This window comes from Euleptes europaea, chromosome 1 (genome assembly GCF_029931775.1).
Source record: "Euleptes europaea isolate rEulEur1 chromosome 1, rEulEur1.hap1, whole genome shotgun sequence".
NCBI classification, from domain to species: Eukaryota; Metazoa; Chordata; class Lepidosauria; order Squamata; family Sphaerodactylidae; genus Euleptes; species Euleptes europaea.
Genome location: NC_079312.1, coordinates 3,417,570 through 3,439,047, shown reverse-complemented (window position 1 = coordinate 3,439,047; position 21,478 = coordinate 3,417,570). Strand labels below are relative to the sequence as shown.

General features: G+C 44.1%; 1 protein-coding gene across 1 annotated transcript; it reads left to right on the top strand.

Moving 5' to 3' along the window:
- Positions 1-12,590: 12,590 nt before the first annotated feature.
- On the top strand, positions 12,591-21,274 carry LOC130493438 (zinc finger protein OZF-like; the record flags this gene model as incomplete). The annotated part of the gene is made up of 3 exons (XM_056867176.1): positions 12,591-12,686; positions 13,077-13,125; positions 19,761-21,274. Coding segments are annotated over exons 1-3 (1,659 nt in total), but the record flags the coding sequence as incomplete, so codon positions are not given.
- Between the last annotated feature and the right edge of the window lie 204 nt (positions 21,275-21,478).

The window sequence follows — 21,478 nt, the reverse complement described above, 5'->3', positions numbered from 1 at the left end:
TCTTTGACATTTAAAAACTTTAAATTTAAAAACACAGGGGAGAAATCACATAAATGCTTGGAGTGTGGAAAGAGCTTTGCTTCGAGGTCACACCTTACTTACCATCAACATATCCACACTGGGGAGAAACCACATAAATGCTTGGAGTGTGGAAAGAGGTTTGCTCAGAGAGGAAATCAAGCTACTGATCGACAAATCCATACTGGCGAGAAACCATATAAATGCCCTCCCTCTCATGATCTGCCCAAGGTCATAGAATTGGCATTGCTGACAGATGGCCATCTAACCTCTTTTTAAAAACCTTCAGGGAAGGATAGCATACCACCTCCCGAGGAAGCCTGTTCCACTGAGGAACCCTCTAACTGTTAGAGAATTCTTCCTAACGTCTAGATGAAAACTCATTGATTTAATTTCAACCCACTGGTTCTGGAGCAACAGAAAACAACTTGGCATCATCCTCCATATGACTGCCCTTCAAGTACTTCAAGATAGTTATCATATCCCTCTCAGTCTTCTTCTCATAGGCTAAACATACCCAGCTCTGCATTTTTCCTCAGTGGGGACCTAAAGCATCTCATGCTGGTCTCCTCTCCTCCATTTTATTTAAACCTTCCTTGTTCTACCTTTTACTTCCATGGGTGATCTCCAGGTTTCTGTTGGTCACCTGGAATCATAATCTGATTTCCCCATTTGTTAGGAATGTGTGCCCTGGATCCTGCTCTCTAAAATCACAGTAACCAATCCTTAGTATGTATTATAAATCAATCACTAACTCAGGGCACCTTCCCTCACTGACTCAAAGAGACAGCCATCTGCTACTTTAAAAAAAAATGCCTGTAGAAAAATGTTGTAGCCAGCTAACGTCCTGCCTCTAACCTGCCCTCCAGGTTCAGGGGAGGGGCTGTGGCTCAGTGGTAGAGCATCTGCTTGGCATGCAGAAAGTCCCAGGTTCAATTCCCAGCATCTCCAGTTGAAGAGACTAGGCAAGAAGGTGATGTGAAAGACCTCTGCCTTCGACCCTGGAGAGCCGATGCCGGTCTGAGTAGACATACTGACTTTGATGGACCATGGGTCTGATTCAGTATAAGGCAGCTTCATGTGTTCATGTGACTCTCCTTCCTGTCATAAACAGAGTCCCTTACTGCAATTTCTTGTTCAAGAAATACATTGGTTTTTGTTTCAAACCTATAATAGAACAGTCAAAGTTGGAAAACAACTGTGCTGTTGCTTGAGATCCAGCAAGCTGTGACCTTTTGCAAATGAGATAAGTGTCTAGGTGCTGGGAGGCCTATGCTTTTATTTATCCTGACTCCTTTCTAGTTTCCCAAGGCCGAGAACTGTGGAGCCACATCCCATCCAATTAGCCAAGATGAAATCATGAGCCTTGGCACCTTTGAGAAGTGGGAGGGCTTAGCCTGCAAATAAGCCCCTCCCCTTTATCTCACTCTGACCCTTCTTGGGTCACCTGGCTGGTAATGTGGTCACGTAGTTAAGTGACATCACCAGCGACGGATTTGATTGATCAAATGAACTCAGGCCAACTCAGACCCTTGGTCGTAAAAGTTTAGCATTTTCAGTCTACTTCCGTGCCTTTTTTATGGGTCAGACTTGCTGTCTGTCCATGCCGATGCTTGGAAAGAGTAGACTTTGAGGCTTATCGCACCCATCCTGGCAAACGTTTCACAACCCTTTTTAATACGTAACATTCCTCCCCACCCACCCCACACCTCATTTTCCTGTTTTGGTCATGAAACCAGTTTGGGAGCATATAAAGGTAAAGGTCCCCTGTGCAAGTACCGGGTCATTCCTGACCCATGGGGTGACGTCACATCCCGACGTTTTCTAGGCAGACTTTGTTTATGGGGTGGTTTGCCAGTGCCTTTCCTAGTCATCTTCCCTTTACCCCCAGCAAGCTGGGTACTCATTTTACCTACCTCGGAAGGATGGAAGGCTGAGTCAACCTTGAGCCGGCTACCTGAAACTGACTTCCGTCAGGATCGAACTCAGGTCGTGAGCAGAGCTTCGACTGCAGTACTGCAGCTTTACCACTCTGCGCCACAGGGCTCCTTGGGAGCATATAATGCCTGTAATATCCCAAAACAGTTTTATGATGATGTAAAAACTTACTCCTTTCCTATAACGTACTGCCCTTGGGTGCGATAACTCCAAGACACGTTGGGGACCCTTCTCTCTGCACACACCCACTTTCCCAGCTGCCCTCTGACTCCTCCCCTCCTGGTCACACCTCCTCCACCTCCACCTCAGGTCACCTGGTCACTCTTGTGGTCACTCCTCTCTGTTTTCTGTTGGCGGTTTGGCTTCCGTCCTCCTTTTTCTTTTAACCATCTGCTTTTCCTACCATTGAGACAAAGGGAGGCTTGATCGTTGAGACGTTGCTATGGGACATGGAAGCTGAATGTATTTTCCAGGAAAGTGGGGAGGGACATGCCATGACTTCTTGTTGGATCAATGAAACCTGAAACTTCTCGCCTCCTGGTCCCACCACCTCAGGTCACCTGGTCACTCTTGTGATCACTACTCTTTTTTTCTGGTGGCGGTTTGGCTTCCGTCCTCCGTTTTTTTTAACCATCTGCTTTTCCTACCGTTGGGACAAAGGGAGGCTTGATCGTTGAGACGTTGCTAAGGGACATGGAAGCTGAGTGTATTTTCCAGGAAAGTGGGGAAGGACGTGCCATGACTTCTTGTTGGATCAATGAAACCTGAAACTTCTCGCCTTAGGTGGTGCCCTGGACGTGGTTCCAAGAGGGGGGTGAGACATCTGCATGTGGGTTTATGGAGGTCCTGGGTGGCTTTTATGCCTTGTACTTGGGCGAGTGGCTGGGACCCTAAATGGGGTGGGGGGAGGCAGGCGCGCAAAATGCTGCCTGGCTACACCCTATGGCAGGAGGGTTTTCCCCCCATCTAACTTTGGACATTGATATTGTTCAAGACTTTCTATTCCTTGGCTCCAACATCAACCAAAAGGGAGACTGCAGCCAAGAAATCAGAAGGAGATTGAGATTGAGATTGGGAAGGGCAGCCATGAAGGAGCTAGAAAATATTTGAAGTGTAAGGATGTGTCACTGGCCACCAAGACTAGATTAATTCATGCCATCGTATTCCCTATTACTATGTATGGGTGCTAAAGCTGGACAGTGAAGAAAGCTGATAGGAAGAAAATAGATTCCTTTGAATTGTGGTGTTGGAGGAGAGTGTTACGGATTCTGTGGACTGCCCCCCCCCCAAAAAAAAACATCAGTGGGTCATAGATCTAATCAAACCTCCACAGTTCTTGTGGAGGGATGGGATTTGGATTCAGGGCACGATGTGGCTTATAGAGTGATTTGAATATTGTATTAGTGGATAAATAGTGCGCTGAACGTATAATTTTTGTTTTTCTTTTTATGTATATATTTTATATTTTATATTTTTTTTCTTTTCTTTTTTTTGGGTGTTTATTATGAAAATAAAAAAATTAAAAAAAAATAGATCTAATCAAGCCTGAACTGACCCTAGAAGCTAAAATGACTAAACTGAGGCTATCGTATTTTGGTCAAGTCATGAGACAACAAGAGTCACTTGAAAAGAGAGTCATGCTAGGCAAAGTTGAGGGCAGCAGGAAAAGAGCAAGACCCAACAAGAGATGGATTGACTCAATAAAGGAAGCCACAGCCTTCAATTTGCAAGATCTGAGCAAGGCTGTCAAAGAGAGGACATTTTGTAGGACTTTCATTCATAGGGTCGCCATGAGTCGGAAGTGACTTGACGGCACTTAACAAAAACACACAACTTTGGAACTCCAAGGGAGGGGGAGGGAGCCCTGCGACCCACATTATGGCCTCTGATAGATGCTTATGAGCAATGCTGCTGGGGTGGGTACATGTGCCGCCTCGCCTTGACCTACAACTGTGAGTCAAGGAGAGGTGGCATGCAATCCCACCCAAGCACCATTTCTCATAAGCTCTTGATTTTAAATGGCCAGGCTGCAGATCGAGCACTTGTTTCCCCCCGTCTTTCCAGTCACTTGCTGTTGGATCAATAAAAACCTAGATTTGCCTCTCTCTAGATGCACATTTTCCCCATCAGAATTCTTGAAACTGCACGGGGGCTTATTTTTGAGTTTTGAGAATATGGCTGGGGAAAATGTGCATCTAGAGCAGTGGTTCCCAAACTTTTTTTGACCAGGGACCACTAGGACTTTTTTGTTCGGTTCAGGGACCCCAAGGATCAAAATAAAAATTCCGAGAATTTGAAAATAAACTTTAATCATAACTGTTAGTTAAACATTAAACTTAGAATAATATTTGAATATATATATATTATAATAGAGAACTTTTAATTGAAAATATTAATTTATTATGGGTTTATAACTTTGCTTCGTGGGCCTTAATTTAGTTCTCACGGACCCCTGGGGGTCCACGGACCCCAGGTTGGGAACCAGTGATCTAGAGAGTGGCAAATCCAAGGCAAAACCTCCCATGTGAACATTTGCGTGCGCGAGAAACAAGTGTCGGGACACATCAGCCCATCGTCCTATCGCCCTGATGCATGAACGATTCCATGCATGCGCTCCAAAAAGCTGGGGGAGGTGGGGGGAACACAAGCAACGTCACGATTACCTGGTGCTCCCTTCACACACCCTTTTCTTTTGTGTGCACTATTTCTGGGAAGTGCGCTTTGAAAGCAAATGTTTCAGAGACGTTAGAAACGGAAGCAAAAGCTAAAAGGGCCGGAGGGTGTGTTGGGGAGAATAGGAATTCGCATCCAACACCATCGCTTTTAAGGTATTTCCCATACATTTCCCGGACTGGGTGCGATTACCCTCTTTGAATGCTGGAGGATTGCAGCTGGAAAGGTAACATTTGGTAATCAGAACGAATGTTATTACTGTGTTATTAGTGCTTTTGATTTCGCCTTTGTTATTTTAAGCTTTACAGTTCACTGTTTTTTGAAATATTCTTGCACAATTTTATTAAATCACAGGCATCTTTGTCTTTTAGCCTGGCACGGCTTAATTGCTGTCCTCCTGTTGGCACTCCCTGACATTTCCCAAAAAGGTTTCCTTGGAAGCATTTGCGGTGGTCGCTGTCCCAGAATCCTCTCCTGTGTTCATCTCTGCAAGGCTCTCTGAGACACAAAACAGGGCAGTTGTTCCCCTGTTCTGTATGTGCCTCGTGGGACTTGCTCGCGTTGTTACACTGGCAGAACTTCCATTTAGGCTGGGAAGGAGGGAACCAGATCTTTTAACCCTTGCTCTCCTAGCTGGGCAGGATTCCCTTGCCCAATCCTGAGTTTGGGAAGTGAAGCCCTCGTGATGCCGTGGCACCCATTTATCTAATCACATTAGAGCACATGTCTCACTAGTTTATTGCCTATCTCAGTCCATCCAAATTGCAGTCCATTTTGTCCTTCTCTGGCAGCAGGGCATATGGTCATCTTCTTGCATGAAACTAATCTCCGCTTTGCTGGCAATGTGGGTGTTTTATCACTCTCTTCCCTATGAAAAATTGTTGTTCCCTGAGTTTGGAGTACCCCAGGGAAACATGTTGACGTTTGGCTGCTGAGCTTCAGGGCAGAACTCCACAGTGTTCTCCTGGATAGCTTTCTAGACATACGGGCAGTTTCAGGTGCCCCCAGGGGAACATGTTGATGTTTGGGAGGGAGGCAGTTGACTCTCCCTAGGGAGGGAGTTCCAAAGTAAAAAGAGGGGCAAAAAACCCAGAAAGAGTGGTTGTGTTCAAAAAGGGGTGGGGGAGAAAGACAAAACAAAATGCAGGGGAAAGGACACAGCAACACAGATTGTTACAGGCTTTGACATAGTAGAACACATGTACTATGATATTGGTGTTGTACATATGTAGAATTATTCACTATAAAATCTAGCTACACATATGAACAAACAAAACAGCAGAGGCTTCCATTTCCTTTTTTATAAATTTTTATTATTTTTTCAAATAAAAAAATGAATACAAAAAACAAAAATATAGAAAATTACGTAATAAGAATTACATGTAGATAAAATAAGACAATCCAGAATACATTCTTCGCCATCTTATTACATTTGTTCGTTCTACTATTACTATTTTCATTCCCACCCACCCCCACAAGTGTACCCACCACTGTGTAGGACTTCCGGAGAAGTGTCTAAGCAGTTTATTAATACAATATTTTAACAATAATTAAAACTACAAAAATTGTATTAGAACTTGTTCACTATGTTAGTAAAATTCATTTTTGCCAGCTTGTCCCAAAATACTGTCAGCACAGATGTGCAGCAGTCTTTTTCTTCTCATTCTGTGACCTTTTCCAACTTAGGCAATGAGAAACGTATTCTCAGCATTGAACCGAGTTCAAAGAACAGGTGTTTGAGTACTATATTTTCATGGCGATGAGTGTGTAATTATCCAATTAGTACTCCATATGAGTGCAGCAAAGGGTCATCTAGAAATACGCTGATTGAGATGCTGATTTAAACATGAAAACGTGATGCTATTGATAAATGAATGGGTTCAATCTCACCGGATTTTGCTATAGATGAAATGATGGTAAAACGATAAAACTAGTTGTAGATAGTATAACAGGAGATCCTGATAGAGGAGGAGGTCCATATTTGGTCATGGAGGGGGAAGCCACTGAGCATGTGCAGTAGAAATGAGACTTTTGTGATTATCACTGACAACCTCATTAGAGGGGATTGAAACAGTATACAGTATACATACAGGCACAGAAAGGCTAGACCTCTCTCTCAGGGGGTCTCAGAAGATGGTATTGGTGTGTGTGTGTGTGTGTATATATATATATATATATATATATATATATAATGTGAATTAGATACTTTGAACTAAATCAGACTGCTTTATATTTTAAGTATTGGATTTTAAAACTGAATAGTATGTAGAACTTGCTTGCTTTACTGTATACATTGTTACTGAACATTACGACTTTGTAATAGTTGCATATACACATACCTATATATATATACACACACATAATTACATTGAGGTATATCAATAAAAAGACTTGCTTTTTTAAGAAGGTAAAGTTGTGGAGTCCTGCTTAGTAGATGACTAACTGAATAAGGTAACATACCACTTCTCAGGAAGAAGGGGTCAATTCCAAGAACTTTGTCACTCGAAAGGCACTGGCCCCGCTTCAAGGCATTCAAAGGAAAAGCAAGACGTTTGAAGTAGCTAAGCCAAGCGTGTTACATACAGTGTTGCTTGTTCAGTCGAGGCCGGGGTATGAAACAGAGATTTGGGAGGGACCTCGGAGGTCATCTAGTCGAGAGCCCCGAGGTCAGTGAAGGAGGGGGAGCGCTCATCGCATGCTCAGGAGGGCGTTTGGTACAGCATCGTCTAAGTATGCTTCTGTTGGGGACATAATTGATGGCGGTGAATGACTTATTCTTGTTTTTTTTTGTAATTATTCCAAACTGTCTCATCGCATTCTCAGGAGGGCCGGGTGGGAGAGAAAGGGGGCGGTGGGATCCGGTCTTCCCCGCCCTCTGCCCTTAAACCGGAGCGAGGCCCGCTGGGCCCAACGACGCCGCCTCCGGCCGGGCGAACCCATGAGGGGGTCCCTTCCTTTGTGGCCCAGGGCAGGGAGTCAGGCCAGGGGTTAAGGAGGGCGAGTGCGAACTCCTAGAGCGGCCTCCCCCGAGGGGAAGGAAGGAAGGAAGGAAGGAAGCCCGCGCGGCCTCCCGGCGCTCTTCCTTCCGGCGAGGAGGGGACGAGGCCCGCCGGAGGGTTTGGAGCGGCAGGTGAGCCCGGGAAGGGGGCAAAAAGCGCCTCCCTGGTCCCCAGCGAGGAGGAGGAGGGGGGGGAGCTGCACTGGGGGTCTGGCGAAGGGGATCCTGCAGGGTTCATCCCCCGGGGACCCCAAAGCGCAGCAAGAAGACCCCGACCCCCTTCCCCCCCCCTCTGCTGTCTGCAAGAGCTGCTCTTGTAGTGCCCTAATTAACTTAGTTTATAGAGAAAACATATATGCTGTCACATATATGCATATTCACATAGCATAATACACACACACACACACATATAGATTCTTATGTACAGATCTAGAATCACTTTGCATTATGGGTAACATGTACTTTGGTCAAGCTACATTCATTGCTGAGGAGCCTGGGTCAGAGTGACCCAGCAAGCAGTTTGCAGGCAGCTGACTAGGTGAGGTCATTCCCTCTTGGTACAGGCAGGTTGCTTAATTAAGCCTGGAGCTTTGATTTAAGACAAGACATGTCATCTTGGAATGTGAAGCTGTGCCTCCTCATTAACCATTATGCAACGCCTTGAAGAGCATTTTCTATTGGGTATGCAAATAACTGCTTATACGTCCAAAAAGTTTATTGAACAGTTCAGTGTTACGTGTGTATTACGTTTCTGTAACCACCCATTATCAAAGTCTATATCCATGCTTGCAATCCTTTGATGTGTGTGGAAATTGCTCTGCGCTTTAGGCAATTTTCACCAGCATTTTGTTATATTGGCCAATAAAAAAACCTGCTTTGATTCTTCAGCTTCCAACTGTTTTATTGTGATTGAATATTAATTCAATAAGGCAGTAGAACATTACACTCTTCCCCGGAGGCCCTGAGCTGAGCTCCTCCCTGCAACTCGGTCTCTGCACGGGCGGCTCTTGGCTTCTGTGCATCCAGCTGCCGCCTGCAAGCTCCAGCCAAAAAAAATCACCTCTCTTTTGGCATTGGGGGGTGGTCTCGCCCATCCGCCTGGCTTGGTGGCGGGGCAGGCGGGGGACCCGAAAAGGCCTGCAGGGGTTTCTTCTTGCTGTTCCGGAAGAGCAGGGTTGTTTTTTCTTTGAAAGGCTCCCTTCTCCACTTCGGCAGCTGGGCCCCCTTGGGTGGCCTTTAGTGGTGCAGGATCTCTCCTGGCTGGAAACCTGCCTCTCCTCTTGGGGTCACGGGCACGTGGGGCAGCCCAACCCCCTTCTTGATGCGCCACCAAGATCTCAAAAGTCAGCGTCGGGTTTCTCAAACCAGCCGCAAACTGAAGGATCTCTGCCTCGCTTTGTTTTCTTGTAGGGCAAAAATCTAGATCTACCAAATGGGAACCCACAAGGACTTGGGGGAAGCCTCTCATTGCCCCCTCCTCCCCTATTTCCTCTTTCCCTTTCCTGAAAGCCCCCTTAGCCTCTCCCCTTTTCTTTTCTTTAATAGAATTTTTATTGACAGAAAAAAGAAAAACATTTTTAACCACAAAAAGAGATTACAGAAAGAAATTATACCATTAAAAGTGAAAAAAAAGAAATCCCCTTCCCTCCCATGTGATATGTGCTCACCCACCCCCCTTTGTGACTTCTGGAGAGGTACCTCTTACCTTTATGTCATCCCCTCTATATTTGTAGAAAAGGGCCAGAGTCCAGTAGTACCTTAAAGACTAACAAAAATATTTTCTGGCAGGGTGTGAGCTTTCGTGAGCCACAGCTCACTTCTTCAGATACAGCTTAGAAAGTGAATCCATCTGTCTTTAAGTAGAGGAGAGTGGATTCAGACAAGCATTCGTATGTAAATATTAACAGTATGTAAATGTGAATAGCAGGCGTGATGGGCTTAGGTGTGGTATGCAGAAGAGTCTGTGATGTCCAGGGGAGAGATGGGTGTGGAGAAATCAGCATTGGTAATGAGCCATGAATGCAAGGTCTTCATTCAGCCCAGGTAAATGCATTGACTTTAGTTTGAATATCAACTGTAATTCAGCAGTTTCTCTTTCCAATCTCCCTTTGAAATTCCTTTAAAAACTCATACCCTACCAGAAAATATTCTTGTTCGTCTTTAAGGTGCTACTGGACTCTTGCCCTTTTCTACTACTTCAGACAGACTAACATGGCTACCCTCTATATTTGGTTGTTCTTTATTACTATATTTATATTTACAACTCTTTCACAATCTTCGTAAAATCAGTCTTTGCCGTGTTAGCCCAGTGTACAAAGGCCTTATGCCAATATGTATTAAACTCTTCTACATCATTTCCATGTATACTATTGGTTAATTCGGCCATTTGTACAAAATATAATAGTTTATCTCTCCAATCCTTTAAAAGGAGCCTAGTTTCTCCCCTCCTGGTTTTAGCTATTATTCTTGCAGCCGCAAAAGTATAGTGACAAATCGTCTTATCTGATTTCTCCATTTCTTTTGGTAATAAGCCTATTAGGCAGGATTCCGGTTTACATTTTATGTAATCAACTTGTTAGTTTCTCTTATAACGTTTTTGCAAAAAAAAATTACTAAATCACAAGTCCACCAAGCATGGAAAAATGTGCCTTTATATTCTTTACACCTCCAACATTTATCAGAGATAGATTTATCCATTTTGGCCAGTATCACTGGGGTTTTATACCATCTATAAAACATATATATATTCTCTCTTATACTACTAGCAATTGTAAATTTAATTTCTTTTTTCCAAAGTCTTTCCCAATCTTCCAACTATATAGTATGTCCTATATCTACTGCCCATGATATCATAACCGTTTTGACTCTTTCTTGTTCTAAATTGTAAGCTAATATCAATTGGTACATTTTGGCTATCATGCCTTTATTTTCCGATTCTAATATTACCTCCAAAGTTGATTTCTTATCTATAAACCCTAACCTTTGATCTTTTTGAAATATATCATTTAATTGGAAGTGTTTAAACCAATCTGGAATACCTAACTCTTCCTTACTTTTTAGTTTCCATTGACCTTTTCCATACTTTATATATTCCCTATAAGTCTTGCAATGTGGGTCCATATTAGGACCTCTTCTTGAAAAAGCCTCCAGGGGTCTAAGCCTTCCTGGAGTTTTAGATTCAAAGCCTCTTTTGTATCTCTTCCAGACTTGTAGTAAACTAGCTCTAATAATATGGTGCTTAAAATCTTTATTTACCTTGTCTTTGTCATACCATAAATATGCATGCCAGCCAAGTCTCAAATTATGTCCTTCTAAATCTAATAATCTGGTATTGTCTAATATAATCCATTGTCTTAACCAGACAAAACAGGTCGCTTCATAATACCATCTTAAATCCAGGAGAGCCAAACCTCCTCTATCTTTAGCATCTATAAGATGTTTATAAGAGATTCTATGTCTCCAGACATAGGCTGAAAGTATGTGACTGGTCCAAAATTACCCAATGAGTTTCTGTAGCATGATGGGGATTCGAATCTGGGTCTCACAGTCCCTGGAAGTAGCTTCCAGGCTTCGGGTTGCCATCCTCCAGGTGGGACCTGGAGATCTCCCAGAATTCCACCTGGACACCAGATGACAGAGATCATCTGACCCCCTGGAGAAAATGGCCGCTATGGAGGGTAGATGCTGTCGTGCGCTTAGGACCCTTCAGAGTTCAAAATCAGGGGAGGAGCCGTGGCTCAATGGTAGAGCATCTGCTTGGCATGCAGAAGGTCCTAGGTTCAATCCCCGGCATCTCCAGTTAAACGGACTAGGAAAGTAGGTGATGTGAAAGAGACCTCTACCGGAGATTTTGGAGAGCTGCTCCCAATCTGAGTAGACAAGACTGACTTTGATGAACCAAAGGTCTGATTCAGTATAAGGCAGCTTCATGTGTTGGTGTGTCTTCCTGCCTCTTCTCCGGCTCCTCCACAGCTCTGCTGATTTCTGTGAACAAACCCAGCTGCTGTTTGGATCCTCTGCAGTTGTATGCAGCAGGATTGGGCATCTCTGGGACTCTTTAAGTGACACCACCCTGCGTCTTGTTCCCTATCTGTAGCTTTCCAAGGTAAAGGTAGTCCCCTTTGCAAGCACTGGGTCGTTATGACCCACGGGGAGACGTCACAACATGACGTTTGGTAGGCAGACTCTGTTTTACGGGGTGGTTTGCCATTCCCTTCCCCATTTATCTACACACTGCCCCCAGCAAGCTGGGTGCTCATTTTTCCAACCTCAGAAGGATGGCAGGTCAAGTCCACCTTGAGCCGGCTTCCCTGTCTGCACCACTTAACTCTCAGGGACCCCAATCCCCTGGCCTCAGTCATCTTTATTTAATGTTTCTCAAATCATTTATCGCTCCATTTGTATCCCCAGTGGGGACCCAAAGTGGCTTGCCGTGTTCTCCCTTTCTCCAGTTTATCCTCAAAACAGCCTTGTAAGGTATGTCAGCCTCAGGGAGTGTGACTGGCCCAAGGTCACCCAGCAAGCTTCTGAGGCAGAGTGGGGATTCGAACCTGTGTCTCCCAGATCTAACCTGACAATCTCACCACTACACTGCTTGTCCCCTCCTGCTACTTATCCACTCATTTCAGAGTTAGGCTGTGGTAGCAAAATAACAACCTTGGTTCTAGTAGGAGCTTTTGTGAATTAGAGTTCACTTCTTCAGATGCAGATGTCACATGTGCGCATGTATGTATACACACACACACCAAATGTCAATCCAAATATCAATCTTGGCTTCACAGGTGGTCAGAGATCCGTCTCTTGCCTGAACAGAAGAATCTGGCACAGGAGGGAGGTGTTCTGCCGTCCAGATGGAGCCTCTTTGAACAGGATGAGGGCAGAGTCGGACTCAACTATCCTTGAATCAAGAAAAGGTCCCGATGCCTCCGAGGCTGGGAGCAGAAAGGAACTGTGGAAAGGAACCATGCAAAAGAGCCCGGAAGACAACTTCCTCCCTCCAGATGTGCATCGCCAGCAATTCCGGCAGCTCCGTTACCAGGAGGCAGAGGGGCCCCGAGAGGTCTGCAGCCAACTCCACCGACTTTGTCTCCAGTGGCTGAAGCCAGAAAGGCACAGCAAGAAGGAGGTGCTGGACCTGGTGATCCTGGAGCAATTCCTGTCCGTCCTGCCCCCAGAGATGGGGAACTGGATCAGGGAATGTGGGCCGGAGACCAGTTGCCAAGCGGTGGCCCTGGCAGAAGGCTTCCTCTTGAGCCAGGCAGAGGACAAGAATCAGGACCATCAGGTGACAGGGTTTCATCTTTGTAGTGTTGGGGGGATGGGGACAGGATAAGATCCAGGATATCCTCAAAATCGACATGGGTTGCCCCACCTTTTTGGAAGCCCTCCTAGCCTGCTTCTTGCTTTTCTCATCAGCCTCTCCTTTCTGGGATCTCCACTTCTGTTTCAGATGCAGGAGAAGATCCGGAAGGAACATTTCCACAAAGCAGCTTTTCTGGGTAAGATTGACAGGCCCACTGCACGGCCTCCCCGAGTGTAGGTGCTCTGATACCCCCCCTTTTGTCCTGGGTGGGAAAGATGTTTCGCTCCAGCTTCTTAGTTTAGAAATTCTGGTTGGGGAGGTAAAAACCTAGAATTGATTAAATTTCTTTGCAAGATAATTGGACGAATACAGTCAGGAAGTTGAGGACAACATTTGCTCCAAACTGAAATGATGGTTAATGTCAAAAATTGTGAAAATACTGCATTGGGCCAATAAAAAGGGGGACAATATCTTAAGATGTCAGGAGCTCTTAGGCCGTAGGAACTTCTGATACTTTCAGAGAAAGACCTTTTTGTTTCCCAGTTTTCAACTAGGCGAGAAGTGTCCAGAGTTGAGAAACCTTGAAAACAGGGTTGTGGAAGGCGGCAGTCGGGTGCTTTCAAAACTCTGTTTCATCTGACTAGGAATTGAGTGCCAGGGTACGGAAAGTCTTGTCCAAAAGTGGTCTCACCCATATTTGGCAGTAGGACATCACTGGCCTTGTCATTCTCTATGAATATGATATTTTGTGAGCCTTATCATCACTAAAATGTTCATATATTTATTATTAATACGTTTAACAGGTTCTTTTATACTCCTGCTTTCTATCTGGGACTCGAGGCAGAATATACGAATGATTAAAAATCAATCAGTAACCAGATTAGGTATTATTCGTTAAGCAGATTAGATATTATAATGTTGGGCCATCAACAGATTGGAAGGTGAGATCCACTTGGAGAGGAGTGATTAGTGGAATGCCTCAGGGATCTGTTCTGGGCCCTGTTTTGTTCAACATCTTTATAAATGATTTGGATGAATAGAGGGGATGCTTATTACATTTACAGATGATACTACATTGGGAAGGGTAGAAAATACGGTAAAAGACAGAGCCCGGATACAGGATGATCTTGACATGCTGGAGAATTGGCCTAAAAGGAATTAAATGCATTTCAACAGAGATAAATGTAAAGTTCTGCATTTACACAGGAAAAATCAAATGCTTAATTATAGGATGGGGGAGACTTGTCTCAGCAGTAGTGTGTGTGAAAAGGGTCTTGGGATCTTAGTAGGTCAAACGCTGAACATGAGCCAGCAGTGTGATGCGGTAGCTAAAAAGGCAAATGCGATCTGGGGCTGCATCAGTAGAAGTATAGTGTCCAGATCACGTGAGGTGATAGTATCACTTTACTCTGCTCTGGTTAGACCTCACCTAGAGCTTTGTGTTTAGATAATCTTGACAAGCTGGAGAATTGGGCTAAAACAAATTAAATGCATTTCAACAGAGATAAATGTAAAGTTCTGCTTTTAGGCATGATAATTATAGGATGGGGAAACTTGTCTCAGCAGCAAAAAGGATCTTGGGGTCTTAGTAGGTGAAACACTGAACGTGAGGCAGCAGTGTGATGCGGTAGCTAAAAAGGCAAATGCAATCTGGGGCTGCATCAGCAGAAGTATAGTGTCCAGATCACGTGAGGTGATGGTATCACTTTACTCTGCTCTGGTTAGACCTCACCTAGACCTTTGTGTTTAGTTTTGGGCACCACCACTTAACAAGAATGTAGACAAGCTGGAATGCGTCCAGAGGAGGGCAACAAAGATGGTGAGGGGGGTCTGGAGACCAAGTCCTGTGAGGAAAGATTGCAGGAGCTGGGTATGTTTATCCTGAAGAGGAGAACACTGAAAGGGGGATATGATAACCATCTTCAAGTACCTGACGGGCTGCCACATAGAGGATGGTGCCAAGTTGTTTTCTGTTGCCCCAGAAGGTCTGACCAGAAGCAATGGGTTGAAATTAAATCAAAGGACTTCCTGTTTAGACAGTAGGAAGAACTTTCTAACAGGGCAGTTCCTCAGTGGAACAGGCTTCCTCAGGAGGTGGTGGACTCTCTTTCCCTGGAAGTTTTTAAGCAGAGGCTAGATGGACATCGGTCAGCAATGCTGATTCTATGACCTTAGGCAGATCATGAGAGGGAGGGCATCTTGGCCATCTTCTGGGCATGAAGTGTGGGTCACTAGGGGTGTGGGGGGGAGTTAGGTGTGAATTTCCTGCATTGTGCAGGGGGTTGGACTAGAAGATGCTGGTGGTCCCTTCCAACTCGACGATCTTATGATTCTATATTTGAATTTAACAAAGATTCTCAGTAAGATGCAATAATGTGTTTGGGTTAGGATGGGGGGAAATTCAGAAGAAGTGAGGTGACTCTAATAGAGAGGATGTGTCAGTGGCCTCTTTTCACTGTGTCACCCAGCTGGGATGTCAAGAAGGGAAGCGTTTGGTATTCCACTAGTCGCAAGGCTGCCTTTTCCCATATGTTCTCTTCTTGCCCACCATTGTGAAATTTAGTACCTGTGTTTCTGCCCATGGGTTTAATAGGACCTGTTAGTTCTTCCTTATGGATTCTGGACAGACCACGGTTTTGTATAGATTTGTCAAAAGTGTGGAAGCAAAAAATTATCCTAAATAGGGATTCAAGGATAGTTGCAACCCTGAGCCAATACGGGGAGAACCTTATTCCATTCCCCCTCAAGGAACTGAAAGGCAAAGTACTAGGAGAGCATAAAGTGCCATAGAGCTACCTTTTTATACTTCCAGGTGGTGCCTTAAAACCAACGATGGATTCTTTGCCGTCTCTTTCTGGCAGAGGGAAAGCAGCTTCCATGCGGCCTGATCGGGTAAGTTTGGAAATACGGCTCACGCCCCTGGGTGCTTCCCCCACCGTCCGTAGGCCCAGGAGAATCTCTCTGTGTCACTTTTCCTCGGCTGCTATTTCTCCTGCTTGCTGGATAGAAAATGAAAACGTCTGATGGAGGTCTGAGTCTTGAACATCAACATTTTAATATCGTCCTTTTGGATTGCACTTAGAAGGGGAAGAATTCTTATGTTTTTTGTGACAACAGAGAAATATTTGTTTGTTTCTCTTTTCAGGGTCCGGTGACCTTTGAGGAGGTGTGTGTTCATTTCACTGAGGAGGAGTGGGCTCTGCTGGATCCGGACCAAAGAAGGATTCACAAGGAAGTCATGGAGGACAATTATCAGAATGTGGCCTCTCTGGGTAAGGCTCTCCTTTCCCTTGATTCACAGATGCTGAAGGCCAAAGAAGGGCTCCAGCTCTGACCTGGATGGCCCAGGCTAGCCTGATCTAGGAAGCTAAGCATGGTTGGCCCTGTTTAGTATTTAGTTAGTCAATTGCATCTTGGCCATCTTCTGGGCATGAAGTATGGGTCACTGGGTGTAGGGGGGCACAGGGAGGTAGTTCAGAATTTCCTGCATTGTGAAAGGGTTTGGACTAGATAACCCTGGTGATCCCTTCCAACTCTAAGATTCAATGCAACCTGACAGCACTTTCCACCACCACCAATAAAAGACCCTGGTAGAGCCAGTGTGGTGTAGTGGTTAAGATCAGACGCTAATTGGGAGATTCGGGTTTGATTCCCCACTCCTCCACATGAAGCCTGCAGGGTGACCTTGGGCCAGTCACAGTTCTCTCAAAACTCTCTCCAGGCATGCAACGGCAAAACACCTCTGAACATCTCACGTGGAAACCTTACAGGGTTGCTATAAGTCAGCTGTGACTTGACGTACTTTCCCTGACTTCCAGGGCTCTTCCGATGGATATTCTCAGAGGGGATATGTAGAAAGTCCTTAGACAGGGAAGGGAAGTTGTTCTGCATATGTACTGGAGTCTGTAAATATCAGTGTGTAAGCTAGTTTGTACATAGCCCTCAGTATGCATTTTCTAAAGTTCAAAGAATTAGCTTGCCTCAAGAACATTACAGCCTCGCATAGGAAGGAAAAGTGTGGGGTGGCAGAGGGGGTGATTTGGGGTCCCTTTGCTTTGTTCATTCTACTTGCGCCACTGTAGGCTTAGGCATGGTTCACAGTGAGTAAAAGAGACTGGAGATCCCTGAAGAACATAGTAAGAAAAATGGGATTTTAGCAGGGGAAGTTTGGCTCTGTCATGATGAGCTTCACTTGCTGAATTCCTGCCTGCCTGGCTTCTCTTGAGTTCAGTTGGGAGGGTGCTGTTTCCCTGTTCTGGGCTGGAGAGAAGGAGAAGAGAATGTATGCCGTTCTGAGCACTTTTCAGGTTGAGTGGTATGAAAAATGTCCTCAAAATAGAAAACAGATGATAAGTCTTTTAAAAATGTAAATGGGAGTTTTGGGGATCCATCACCACCTGTTCGTATCTTGGAGGGACTGTGGGGTCTCTTCAAAGGGAGAGGAGCCCTTAGACAGTGGCTCTTCATCAGAGCCACAGTGTACTGGGATGTTGGATCCTGCTTGCCTTGGGAGGAGGTTAAGATACCGTATCCTGGTGGCTATGTATTGGCCTAGGCTTGATTTGAAAATCTGAATATTTCTTCAACGTTGGGATGTCTGGAAGTCACCCGTTTGCTTCTTTCTCCCAAAGAAGGATGTCTGGTTCCCAAACCACATTGCATATCCTCATTTGAAGAAGCAGGAGACCTGCTTGTCCAAGATGCAGAAGAGAGAGATCAGCAGATATCTGCTTACTTGTGTGGTGGAAGTGTGTAGGACATCTCTTGGGCTAAATTTCCCCAGCTGGAGACAACAGCCCAAAGAATGACCAGGAAAGCTTTCTGAAGGGTGAAAGAGAAGTTAAAACTGGGGGGTGGGGAATGCTGGCTTAGCTGGATATGTTTATAGAGTGCTCGTCTTAACTGATCAATTTAAAAAGCCATGGGCACAAGAAGAACATCATAATAGCCACTCAAAAATATCACAAGAACACTTCTCTGGTCAGAAGAAGACCATAACAGAGCTCAACTCCAAAGTTAAAGCCTGGTTGGAAAGACATGCTTTGGCCTTGCTTTGAAAAGATAGGAAGATGAGCTTCAGTGGAGCTTCAAAGGGAGGGTCATTCCCCAGATGAGGGGCCACCTGCCTCAGCACTGCAAGCAGGGTCCCAGAACACAGAGCTTGAGCGGCCAAATTTACCTGGGGGTAGAGAGTATGGTGAGCTATATATGTTTGGAGCTCAGATTGAGATTCCATACTTCAGGAGTATAGCTCTACTTCAAACTCTCTAGTCAATGCAATCAGTGCTGTGTTTGAATCAAGGAAGAGATTGGCTAGAGATCCCTGAAATCCAGCCTCCCCTTCCACACAGTGGTCAACAGGAGTCCCTGGAGATGCAGATCCAAAGCACCTTTCTTTACAGAGAGATTGCTTCTAAACATGGAGGTTCCACTGAGCCACCGTGTCTCTGATCGAACTACCCACCAAAATCAGCAACAAATTAATACAGGGCAGGATTTGTTTCCCCTTCAAGGGATTTTTGTTATGTCATTATCAAGAGCCATTAACGGCCTTGTATTCTTTTTTTTTTTTTTTTGAAAATTTTATTGGTTTTTATAATATAAATTTTCCATGTTAACAAACAACAATATACGTAGTATTAAAAACTAAATCATAGATAATGTTGTTATAATTGTTTAAATGCTAAATAAAAATAAAAAATAAAGGAAAATTTATTGACTTCCCCATCACCTCCGTCCGCCTCTTAATAAAGTATTCTATCCCATCGTGATATGGTCTGATCTTAATTATTCTTATATCTCAATTAGGTTTCGATCACATTATAATATCAATATAATTGAATACGTTTCTTTATGTTAACAATGTCATCTAGATCAGATTAAAAGGTACTCTTCCATTTTCCCCAGTCCTAGTTCATATTCACAATACTTCATCCAAGCCTCCCATTCCCCCATAAATTGAACATTGTCTTTTTGATTTAAAATAGCTGTAAGTTTTGCCATTTCCACCAGTTCAAACATTTTCATAGTCCAGTCTTTTTTCCCAGGAGTGTCTGCCCCTTTCCATTTTGCTGCATAAAGCAGTCTTGCAGCTGTAGTCGCGTAAATCAAAAAAGTCCTTTGTTTTAACAAATCATCAGGTATCATACTTAATAGCATCATTTCTGGTGTTTTGGGTATATTTTTTGTACTATTAGTCTTAATTCGTTATAAATCATATCCCAAAAATCCTTAGCTTTGTCACAAGTCCACCACATATGATAAAAAGAACCAACTTCTTTATTACATTTCCAACATTTAGGGGATGTCACTTTGTAGATCTTTGCAATCTTCTTAGGCGTTAAATGCCATCTATACATCATTTTATAGATATTTTCTCGAATTGACTGCGCATTTATTCCTTTGAGGTCTTTCGCCCATAGTCTTTCCCATTTGTTTAGGGCAATATCATGTCCCACAGTTTGAGCCCAATTAATCATTGTTGGTTTGATTATTTCCTGCTCACAATAAATTGTTAAAAGAAGATTATACATTTTAGAAATCAGTTGAGTATTATTATCTAATAGCATCCTGTGAAAAGGTGATTTTTCTTTAGAGAATCCATTCTTCATATCTTGTGTAAATACTGATTTAATTTGATGATATTGAAGCCATTGTAAATCGTCTTTAAGTAACTGAAAGTCTTTTAGTGAGCTTTTCTTTCCTTCCCAGTTAATTAACTCTTGGTAGGTGATAAATTTGTCCAATCTAAGTGGGCGTAATGTCAACGGCCTTGTATTCTTGATTCCGCTATTCCTTGAATGTCTTACCAGTCTTTTCTCTTTATTCCAGAGGCTGACTGTCCATGGAAAAAATCCGAGAAAGAACCCAAACCCCTCCTATTCAACATAAAAGAGCAGAAAAGAAACACTGGAAAAAACCGGAAGAGGGCGAATGAATGCTCTGCCCCTGAAGGTTCTGAATCCCAGGTGTCTGATACACACAGAAGAATTAATCTAGGGGAGAAAGCTGATAAATACTCGGAGAGTAGAAGGAGCTTGGGTTGGAAGAGAGCCTCTTCTGGCCATCAGCGACTCCATAACAGAGAGATACATGAATGCCTGGAGTGTGGAAGGAGCTTTGCTAAGAATTGCCTCCTTGCTGCTCATCGACGAATCCACACTGGGGAGAAACCATATAAATGCTTGGAGTGTGGAAAGAGCTTTGCTTCGAGGTCAGACCTTACTCAACATCAACGCATCCACACTGGGGAGAGACCATATAAATGCTTGGGGTGTGGAAAGAGCTTTGCTCAGAGAGGTCACCTAGCTATTCATCGACGAATCCACACTGGGGAGAAACCACATAAATGCTTGGAGTGTGGAAAGACCTTTGCTCAGAGAGGTAGCCTAGCTACTCATCGACGAATCCACACTGGTGAGAAACCATATAAATGCTTGGAGTGTGGAAAGAGCTTTACTCAGAGAGGTTACCTAGCTATTCATCAACGAATCCACACTAGGGAGAGACCGCATAAATGCTTGGAGTGTGAAAAGTGCTTTGCTTCAAGTTCAAAACTTACTCGACATCAACATATCCACACAGGGGAGAAACCACATAAATGCTTGGAGTGTGGAAAGAGCTTTGCTACGAGGTCACACCATACTTATCATCAACATATCCACACGGGGGAGAAACCATATAAATGTTTGGAGTGTGGAAAGAGCTTTGCTTCGAGGTCACACCTTACTTACCATCAACATATCCACACTGGGGAGAAATCATACAAATGCTTGGAGTATGGAAAGAGCTTTGCTTCAAGTTCACAGGTTACTCAACATCAACGCATCCACACTGGAGAGAAACCATATAAATGCTTGGAATGTGGAAAGAGCTTTGCTCAGAGAGGTTACCTAGCTATTCATCGACGAATCCACACTGGGGAGAAACCATATAAATGCTTGGATTGTGGAAAGAGTTTTGCTTCAAGTTCAAAGCTTACTGAGCATCAATATATCCACACAGGAGAAAAATTACATAAATGCTTGGAGTGTGGAAAGAGCTTTTTTTCGAGGTCACACCTTACTTACCATCAACATATCCACACAGGGGAGAAACCACATAAATTCTTGGAGTGTGAGAAGACCTTTTCTCAGAGTTCACAGCTTACTCAACATCAAAATATCCACATAGCGGAGAAACCACATAAATGCTTGGAGTGTGGAAAGAGCTTTGCTCAGAGAGGTTACCTAGCTATTCATCTACGAATCCACACTGGGGAGAAACCATATAAATGCTTGGAGTGTGAGAAGACCTTTGCTTCGAGGTCACACCTTACTTACCATCAACATATCCACACAGGGGAGAAACCACATAAATGCTTGGAGTGTGAGAAGAGCTTTGCTTCAAGTTCACAGCTTACTCAACATCAACATATCCACATAGTGGAGAAACCATATAAATGTTTGGAGTGTGGAAAGAGCTTTGCTCAGAGACGTTACCTAGCTATTCATCGACGAGTGCACACTGGTGAGAAACCATATAAATGCTTGGATTGTGGAAAGGGCTTT